General features: G+C 30.2%; 1 protein-coding gene across 1 annotated transcript; it reads right to left on the reverse strand.

Moving 5' to 3' along the window:
* Positions 1 to 3,663: 3,663 nt before the first annotated feature.
* On the reverse strand, positions 3,664 to 6,618 carry LOC133291396 (AAA-ATPase At3g50940-like). Its single transcript, XM_061489659.1, has 2 exons — positions 5,563 to 6,618; positions 3,664 to 4,338 (listed from the first exon to the last, which is right to left on the reverse strand). The coding sequence occupies exons 1-2, from the start codon at positions 6,547 to 6,549 to the stop codon at positions 3,823 to 3,825; spliced, it is 1,503 nt and encodes a 500-aa protein (XP_061345643.1). The 5' UTR covers positions 6,550 to 6,618; the 3' UTR covers positions 3,664 to 3,822.
* Positions 6,619 to 10,540: the final 3,922 nt, after the last annotated feature.

Here is a 10,540-nt window from a genome sequence, read left to right on the forward strand (position 1 = left end):
CGATATTTTTTAAAATTATTCAAATTTCTGGTCTTTTTATAGTATGGTGGGTCCATAACACATATGCTGCTATTTATGGGGAAATCACAAAGTGCATCTATGTGTGGAATTTTATTGCTGAACCTTTTCCTTTTTGTTCCTTTCCTTTTCAATAGCGTCATTTACACGTTTTCTCACTTCGTACATTTTTTATTTTATTTTTTGTTGTGGACTTTGTCTTTTTATGCATAGGGTTAATGCTAGTGACGAAGCTAGAATTTAATTTTTGTTGGGGCAAAAATTTTAACATATCAAATTATCAAAATATTTTATAATTACAATAATCTATTAAGAAAAAAATTTACTTAAAATTTTCAAAGTAATAGGATTGATGTTATTTTAACAAATAATAAATATTTATTTAAAATTTAAAATACAATATAAAATTAAATTAGTAAAAAAAGCGCAAATTATATGTATATATACTTATATTAAATTTTCATATGATTTTTATGAACATTTTCATATGATCTTTATGAATATTATTTCATGTAATGTTAATGAAAATTTATTTAATGTGATGTTAATGAAAATTGATTTCATGTGATCTTTGTGAATAATTTTTTTATTTTTTATTTTTTAATTAGGTTTGGGCTTATGAACTTTAATTTGCAACTTGGTATGCCTTATAAGTCGTATTAGATTTTTTAGTTTTTTTATAATAGGTCAGGCTATACCTATAAATCAAGTCTTTAATGGGTTAATAAGCCAGTATAGGCTCTAAATATTTTACATAGGCTTACGCTATCAAAGTCAAAGCCTGGTCTAACTTGACCCATTTATACCCTAGCTGTGACGAAAAACATCAACATAAAGGGACAACAAACTTCACAATTAAAAAGAAACATGAAACAATCAGAGACAAATGTCTAAACTCATTTAAATGACATTGGATCCACACAAATCATTTAATCAATGTTTAGATATTTTAAAAAATTTAAAAATACAAAAAAAAAAGAATTTGTTAATGAATATGTACAAGAAATTTTCATACTCCATATATATATATATATATCTTCATTGAATTTTCTCTTTGACAGTTTCCACTAATTAATCGTCAAAATTCTCATTCCTGTTGTGAAATCAAATACAAATAACACCAAGAAACAATTCAATTCCATTACCAATAGCAACTGTAGCTCTACATTAATATATTTTTTTTAAAAAAATAAACGTAAAACAACACTCCATTTTTCAAAAGAAATAAAATCATTAAATACAACCACACAAAAAAAGTTGTAAATAAAAAAAAGGGACATAAATTTCGCTCATGTTAGAAACACCCAATAAACAATTATGATCAGCAAAGACAAAGAATTTCTTTTACAAGGTTCATAAATGTAAATCAATTTTTCTCCATCGGATAATGTAATTACCAATGCATATTCCAAGAACATGTATCCATAAAATCTTGAGAAAGGAACGAAATATCGTACCTTGTCGCAGAATGGCTAGGTTTCTGGTGGTAAGTTCGAATAAGAAAAAAAGGTTAGAAGAAAACCCTAATTGAAAAAAAAATGAAAGAAGAAGAATAAGAAATTAAGAAGAAAGCACTCTGTTATCTGGTCAAACACGCAAAGTAGCTCCAAATCTTCACACTGTTACAATTTTAGTTAGGGTCCAATTATCATTATTTATATAATTATACATAATAAATAAAATTTATTAAAATGTAGCTGGGGCCCAAACCCTACCTAAGTATAACGTGGCTACGCCACTGGTTATTGCCTATTGAGAATCTCAATTGTCCATTTTATTTATTGGAGAATGTTATATTTACAAATTTTTTGTTTACAAACTCTTACAAACTAAACTATGTCTAACCGGTCATACTTTAATCAAGAGTGTATGAGCGGTCATACTTAGTGTAATTTGTAAAAAAAGTTTGTAAACATATCTTTTCCCTTATTTATAACATGTAAATATAATTTCTTAAATTACTCTTTATTGAATAATCTCTCTTTTTTTGTTAAAGTTAGTTAATTAATTATATTTATTATAATTTATTTACATTCCATACTATAAATTATATATTTTTGTACATGTTTTGAGACTCTTAAAATGATTTAAATTTTTTATGACACCTAATCCACTTAAAGTCACAACATGTATTGGCTAGTTTTTACCGTTTAAATTAGATTTGTGTTTTTCTTTATAGATAATAAACTATCTCCTGAAACTTCAAGATTTGGAAAGAGTATACAGCATGTTTTGAAAAAAAATTATACTATCAGAGAAAAAGAAAATTCTCAAAACACCTTCTTTTCAAACCCAAAATAATATTAGTTTTGGGTCATATGAAGTGATTTTATTTCGTATAACAGCATAAACACTTTTCTCATTAAAATATCACTAATAGAACCAGTTTCACATTGATAATGTGAAATATATCTCGAAAAAATCACTCCTTTTAGGGCAAATTCGAAAATAATTTCCATAAAAAAACGCAACCTTAATATGTTTTCTTATTTTCAATATAGATATTGTCATGTGACAGGATGTACATAATCCAAATTCCATATCCACTTATCTTTTAATTTTTTTAGTCGTCACATTGTAATTAATCCACCAATCATTAATTGATTTTAACACCTTAATTCCTCACTAGTATTATAAAAGGGAAATATTACTCTCCTTTTACATGAGGTAACTTATCTCATTTTCTCTCACTTCGATTTTCGCACCCCACTTTTTTCTTCTTTTTCTTTTTTCTTGTAATGGTGAGACCCACCCATTTTCTCTCTACCACATAAGATAACTATCTTATGTGGAAGGAGATTAATAAAACCCATTATAAAATTGATTTAGTGAAGAAATAAGAGAGGATGAAAAATATAAACTAACAGAGAAGACAAAATGGAAGTTATTGATTACTGTCTATATTTTAAGTTCGACCTGAGTCGCCTGACGATTATTTAAATTAAGATTATACAAAATAATATAATTAAGATTGTTTCTTTTTAAATAAAATATAAAAGTTTTGAAATATTCTCTTCTTAATAATAGTTATTATCCCAACAATAATAAATCAAACAAAGTCTTGTCTTATGATTTGTTTCGTTGTTATGGCTGGTATGAAAAAGGAAACCGCTATTTAAGCTCTGGTTTAACTTTAATGATGAACTAATATGATTAGCTAAGCCTTGTGCATATGGTTGGTGGTTTGATACTTTTTGTTTTGGGACCATGTAATTCTATCATTTTCCATCACAGTTTGATGCATATATGTTAAAAAGCAGTTTGGTTTGCATACCCCATAAACTTTGAATTCTTTCATTCGATTTGTTGGTGTCTCTCCTATACGAGTTTAGGTTGTTGTTTGAGTTGTTTGGCTAGGCTATGCATCAAGTCATATTTTATAGCTTATTTTCGCATGCTGTCGTGGTTTTTGGCCATTTGTGCTTTCCCACTCATAAGTTAAACACATCAGAAAGCGTATTTCATTGTCTAAAAAGATCAAAGGCTGCGTGGAAGTTTTACACATTCAAAAGTACCTGGTCGTCTAAGCCTGGAGCAAACACACAGAAAATTAATATGGATAGTGAAGATATATATTCTCATGAATCTGTTTGTGACCATTGTTACTAGAAATATAAATAATCACATATGCATATACTATCCACTTAAGTGATACTGGCAAGCATAGTTTGGATAGAAAATGTAGGCTCATAGCAATAGATTAAAACTAACAAAAGCCCGAAGCCTACATCAGCAATTTTTATTTTTGGAGACAAAAAGTAGATCCTACAATCTTATTTGATCACTCCATCAGTGACCAGCTGATTACAAACAACATCCTCTTCTTCTTGTCGTTCTTAGGGTAACAGCACTATTTTTCTTGTTGATCCCAACAGCTTGTTTTTTATTGCAACCTGCAGCCTTACGCCTTTTGGATTGCTGATGAGTTTCTGCTTTATCTTGACTATTGCTCTCACATAAATCACCTTCCATCTTCTTCCGCTTAAGTAGCTTCGTGAATCCTTCAAGTGCCTCCTCAGCATCTTCGCTCTTCATCAATTCCTCTGCCACTTGTGCAGGGGTTATCTGTGTCTCCTCTATTAGCCCCTCAATCTCCCCAAATAGTTGGTGGTCAGAGGAAATTTCCAAGTAATTTGAGGCCAAAAGCTTGAACCCTTCGTAGGTGCAGTATGACATGTGAATGTGCATGTCCATCCTTCCAGGCCTCAACAGAGCTGGGTCTAGTCTTTCCTTGTGATTTGTGGTGAATATGATGATTCTCTCGTCTCCACAACTAGACCATAACCCATCTATGAAGTTCAGTAATCCAGACAAAGTCAACTGCATCCATCCATCAAATCCATGATGAGCCCATGACCAATTTTACCATTCAAACAAAATTAATGATAGAAATGTCATTGTAAGAACAATATTGAACTGAAAAATAAGTGTATTTTTGTGTGTGAGAAATTACTAAATTAAATTGTGTGTAAATTATATGTGGAGGTGAGATTTCTCATGAACACCTTCCACCAAAAATTAATAATAATAAAATAACAACGACACCATAATGCTTCACACGGAGGATCGTCTTTTGTGTCATCCACCGACCACCATCCAATAACATTTAACAACGACCTCCGAACAACAGGTACTGTGTACACTTCCTGTGGCCATTTGTCAAAAAGAAAACAACAAGGACGAGTAAAAGAACAATGACGTGTCACGTGCGTGACCAAATTGCGTGGATTGATAGCGAAATGCTTTTTTGGATCTTCGAAAGTGACGATTTGATGCCTATTGCTGATGATGATATGGCAAATGCTTTTGAGGAATTCAATTTAACTTTCCTGAAAACTAATAAATTATCACCAAAACCAAATTTCTTAACCAATTATTAAAGTGCACGGTGGTCCACTGTCCCCACATACCAATTCAGGGTAAGCTTTTAAAAACAGGACTTTTCCACTCGCAAGAGAAAAAAGGAAAAAAAAGTTTCCTCACAAACGAGAAAATGACTCTAAAGACATGGTAAAGTAATGAACCTGTCAACTTCTAAAACAAAAGGACGAGCAAGAGAATATATATATATATATATATATATATATATATATATATATATATATATTGGTACACTACAAGAGAATATATATTGGCCTGTACTATTTTTAAAAATATAATAAAGCCTATTTTGTACAACAGTTGTAAAAATTGTAACTTTTTTTTTTAGAATTAAATTTAGAAACATGTATAAGTTATTTTGATTTTATATTTTGATTTTTAATTTTCTAAATAAAAAAAATATAAAAAATACATATTTCTTTAACTATTCTATAAAACACAAACACGATTTGAATGTGATTGGCTTGGGATTTGGAAAACAACCATTTTAGGTGAAGAACTCTTGGCATTTTACTATCATAAATAGACGAGTCATTAATAGACACATATATCAGACAAATGAATTAAAAAGTAATCAGGATACTTGGCATTTAAGGAAAATCGAATTTACCTGTTTAAGTAAAAACATTGAAGAGGGTATGATAGTTATTTAGAATTACCAACCTGTACATCAGCTTGTTTACGTCCATCTCCATGCCTACGCTCAGGAAGATCCACACTGCAATCAATGTCTTCAATGACTAAAATGGACCTATTTGCTGTAGCCAGAAGCAGCTTTCTCAGGTCCGAATCCCTTACTATGTTGCCAAGTTGCAAGTCAAAGATATCAAACTTCAAGTGATTAGCCATGGCAGCGATCAAGCTAGATTTGCCAGTACCCGGAGGGCCATACAATAAGTACCCACGTTTCCATGCCCTCCCAACTTTCTTGTAAAAGTCCCTTCTCTTCACAAACCTATTTAGGTCCTCCATGACCGCATTCTTCAGCTCTGACTCCATCGCCAGTGTCTCAAAAGTCGATGGGTGCTCGAGGTTTATGGAGTCCCATTTGACCCCACTATAACAATAGGAGGTATTCAAGGTATGCATCTTCAACACCCTTTCCTCATCCTTCATCTCCTTTGCTTTCTCAAGAATGAAGGGCAGGTAAGATTCCAAGACCATTTCCTTGTGCTTCTTGTGGAAGCTCAGCTCAAAATATCGCTTTTCCGACCTTACAGAGATACTATTATGGTCGTTGGGGGAGTTGTTCTTCTCTGATTCTGCGCAGTTGAATCTCCATTTGAGAGAAACCCCTTCATAGGAATCAGTTAGTTTTTCACCTTTCTCTAACCGAATGGTCAATTTTTTCTCCTTTGGACTCTTGCTGATCTTGAGCCTTTCATTAGCGGGGCTCACTTTGGTGGAGAGGTAAGCCTCTGCAGCATCATAGACTTGGTTTCGAGCTATTCCACTGGACTCTTCGATGATGAGTGTGAGAGTAGGGGAGCGAGGCTTGATGAGGTAGCGGAAGGCATTGGAAAGATGGCCACGAATTGGTTGAGGTATGAACTCGTTGAACATGGAACGCAGAAGCATAATAGAGGCACTCATGGAGGCATAAGCCGAGAAAATTGAGGATGGAGAAGTCATGTCTTTGGGGGAAAACATTATTGTGGGGTTAATGGCACAGAGACAAGACAGGGAAATTGAAGACAGAGGAAGGACTATTGTACCTAACGTCGAACTGTTCTATCTTAATTTTCTCATTACATATGTTGCTATTTATGGGGAAATCACAAGGTGCGTGTATGTGCGGTAATACTTTTACTATGAATTTTCGCAAGGGAAAAAGTGTGTCATTACACTTATTTTTTCACTCTCAAAAAGATAAGATTTATATTTTCAAAACTTTTTTTCTCATGTTTTTTTATGGTTTATCTTTTTCTCTTATTTAAAAAATACATATTTTTTCCTTTTCAAAAATATAGAACACAAAAGAAAGAATTATATTTGTAAATAAAATATTATGTATTCCCAAAAATATATTAGATCACACTATGTATTTCAAGAAATATATAGTATAATTTATAAAAATTTGTAAACGGAATTTTCTCTTAATATAAATATTAAAAAAATTCTCTATTCACGTTATATATTATAAAAAAATATATAATATAAATATGACCATGAGACTTAACACTCGCTGGGAGAGCCGTGGAATCCTATTGTGTGAACCTTTTCCTTTTTGTTCCTTTTCTTTTTAATAGCGTCATTTACACGTTTTCTCACTTCGTCTTTTAATGGACAGGGTTATTGACTATTGTGAATATATAATTTTAATTTCTTAAATTACTCTTCATTGAATACTCTCTTTCTTTTTTTGGTTAAAGTTAGTTAATTAATTATATTAATTTTATTTTATTCACATTCCATACTATAAATTATAATTTTTTTATGTTTTGAGACTATTAAAATTATTTAATTGTTTTTATGGCACCTAATCCACTTAAAGTCACAACATGTAATAGTTAGTTTTTACCGTTTAAATTAGATTTGTGTTTTATGTTATAGGAAACTAATATTTCATATTATAGATACCGTTTAAATTAGATTTGTGTTTTATGTTATAGGAGACTAATATTTCATATTATAGATAAAAAGTACGTGAGGTTCACTTTTTTAAAAATATAAATAAATAAATAAGTGAATCTTATATACTTTAAATCTGTAATATGAGATAATGTCTCCTACAACATGAGACTAATATTTCCTTAAAACTATCTCATGAAACGTGAAGATTTGGAAAGAGTATGCAGGATGTTTTAAAAAAATTTACATTATAAGAGAAAAAGAAAATTCTCAAAACACCTTTGTTTTTTTTTAAAAACCCAAAAATAATATTAGTTTTGAGTCATATGAAATATTTTTAGAAAATAATTTTCTCATTTTACATGAGAAAATTTTCTCATGCTACACTCACAATACATAAGTGGATCTTATCTCGACTTTTTTTGTCTTTTCACCTTTAGGTGGATCCCATTGATGTATTGTGAGTGTAGCATGAAAAAATTTTCTTATATAAAATGAAAAAATTAATTCCCAATATTTTTATGCATAAACACTTTTCTCTTTAAACTATCACTCATAGAACCAGTTTTAAATTGATAGTGTGAAATATATCTCCAAAAAATTACACCATTAGGGCATATTCGAAAATAATTTCTATAAAAAACCACAATCTTAATATGTTTTTTTATTTATTTTCGATATAGATATTGTCATGTGCCAGGATGTCCGCAATCCAAATTCCATATCTAATTATCTTTTAATTTTTTTAGCGTCACACTGTAATTAATCCACCAATCATTAATTGAATTTAACATCTTAATTCCTCACTAGTATTATAAAATTGATTTTAAAATTAAAGATGGATGATTTCTAATTTCCTATTAGTCAAGAAATAAGAGAACATGAAAAATATAAACTAATGGAGAAAGACAAAATGGAAGGACAGTTAGCATTGATTACTGTCTTTATTTTAAGTTCGGCCTGACGATTATTTAAATTAAAATTATACACAATAACATACTTATGATTGTTTCTTTATAAATAAAATTAGTGAATTATCCGTGCGATGCCCGGGGAGAAAAAGAACAAAATATTTATCGTCCGCCGTGGTTGGTTAATCGCATTGCAAACCTTATACTTATAAAAACCTGTGTTATTATCTTATTCTATATTTCAGGTGGAAAAAATTACAGCATTGACATAGAACTTTGCAAATATCAATCATAAACAAAAATCTGCTATCGAAAGTGATCAATATTATACAAATCAAATACAATTATCTACTCGATAAGTTATGCAAACCAAAAGAGCACTAACAGTACTTCTCTGCCTGAATCGCAAAATGACATGCATACTTTAAGACTCTTCCTGAATCGCAATAACAACGCCAAGAATATTATAAGTCAATTTTTTTTTTTTTGGTAGGCTATTATAAGTCAAATAATTAAACTTTTTATTAACGTAGACATTTACTTAGTTTTTATTATACGTCAAATGAAAGCTAGATAAAATCATCGGACATTATAAAGCCAATAATGATTGCGAAATATGATTTATCATTTACGTAGACATTTACTAACGTAGACATTTAATTTCAATAATTTATTCACATTTAATTTCGCTAAAGAAATAAAAATAAAATAAGAAGGATATCCAAAGGATACATAATAAAAGTCATACATAAAATAAAAAATAAAAAAATAAATAAGAAAAGGAAAGAATATATAATAATATATTTTTTCCGCTATTATGGAGCCACAATTGTGTGATGCATATTCAAATAAAAGAAAAAGAAAAAAAAGGAAGCTTCAAAATTGAAAAATCAAGAGAGGGTAACTCATATCTTCTTCAGTCTTTCACAGCTTACAACAGCAAGTTTAGCTCTTCTCTGAAGATCTGCAAACTTCACATGCGCTTTCAAATAGTATGATAGTTGAAAGTGAACTCACCATAAGGACGACAATTGTTCACTTGTTTCCTCGCATTGAACATTGAGGATATATGCTTCCAAGCTCGTTTGCTGAACAAATGATCATCAAGTCTACTTCCATGACCAACCCGCTCTAATAAAAGATAAACAAAATATCGATCCATCTCAGGTTCAAGATTGATTGCAAGAGATGAATTGGAAGAATCGAAAGAAAAATATGAGAGAAGTGGGAAAATAAAAAAACCATAACAGATGTAGATCAGATCTAAGAAAAATATCCTATGATTTAACCTTTAAACTGTTTTCACTTTAAAGCCATAACAGATGCAGATCTATCCACGCAAATCTTTGAACGCAAAGCTTCGAACATTATTCAATAAAAAAAAGTTCAGATTCACAAATCCAAAAGGAAGAAAGAACAATGAGATGCAGTGAGAAAATTTTGTTACGATTTAAAAAAAAAAAAAATCTTACCGTTGCACTGAGAAAATGAGATGTGGTGGCAGTATTATGAATCCTTCCATCCTGAAAAATGAATAAATCAGTCAGTATAAAATTTATGAAAACGAATTCATAAGGTTTGTTCTTAAAGAAACAGAAAATTATACCAATAGAACAATCTCTACACACATGAACGAAAAAAAATGCAAGCAAGACAAAAAGAAGAAGCAACACTTCCCTATTTATAGGCAAAATCGTAATTTATTTATTTAAACCAAAAAATTAGCTTGTAGAATACACTTCACCATTACCAATGCAAAAAATAGTGGAGGGAACTTAATTGTTAGGTGACTGATTTCAATTTCAATTAATACACTTCCCATCCATTTCAAATTTCAATTTTGAATTTTGAATTGAGAACATCATTAATACAGCTGACTGCCACCAAGTATTTTATAATGATTTAAAAGAAACTCTCCCTCCTTTGTAGAATTTTTTTATTTACGAAATAAAAAACATTTATAAAAGAAGTAACTTTTCAAACTATCTCCAGTGTGAACACAAAGCTGAGAATTAAGGAGAATGCGACACCTCAGCTAATTTTCAAAAGTTTGGTTCATATAAAAGTTTTGAAATATCCTATTCTTAATAATTACAAGTTAATATTTATGCATATATCTACATATTTAAAATATTGGATAGAGAGGAATTTAATTGATT

The sequence above is a fragment of the Gastrolobium bilobum genome, unplaced genomic scaffold (assembly GCF_033153095.1).
Source record: "Gastrolobium bilobum isolate Gb01-03AN ecotype WA unplaced genomic scaffold, APGP_CSIRO_Gbil_v1 utg12132, whole genome shotgun sequence".
NCBI classification, from domain to species: domain Eukaryota; kingdom Viridiplantae; phylum Streptophyta; class Magnoliopsida; order Fabales; family Fabaceae; genus Gastrolobium; species Gastrolobium bilobum.

Coding starts and splice junctions, on each gene's coding strand:
- LOC133291396 (XM_061489659.1), bottom strand. CDS start 6,549: ATGTTTTCCCCCAAAGACATGACTTCTCCATCCTCAATTTTCTCGGCT. Junction 4,339..5,562: donor GTAAACAAGCTGATGTACAG/GTTGGTAATTCT, acceptor GGATGGATGCAG/TTGACTTTGTCTGGATTACT.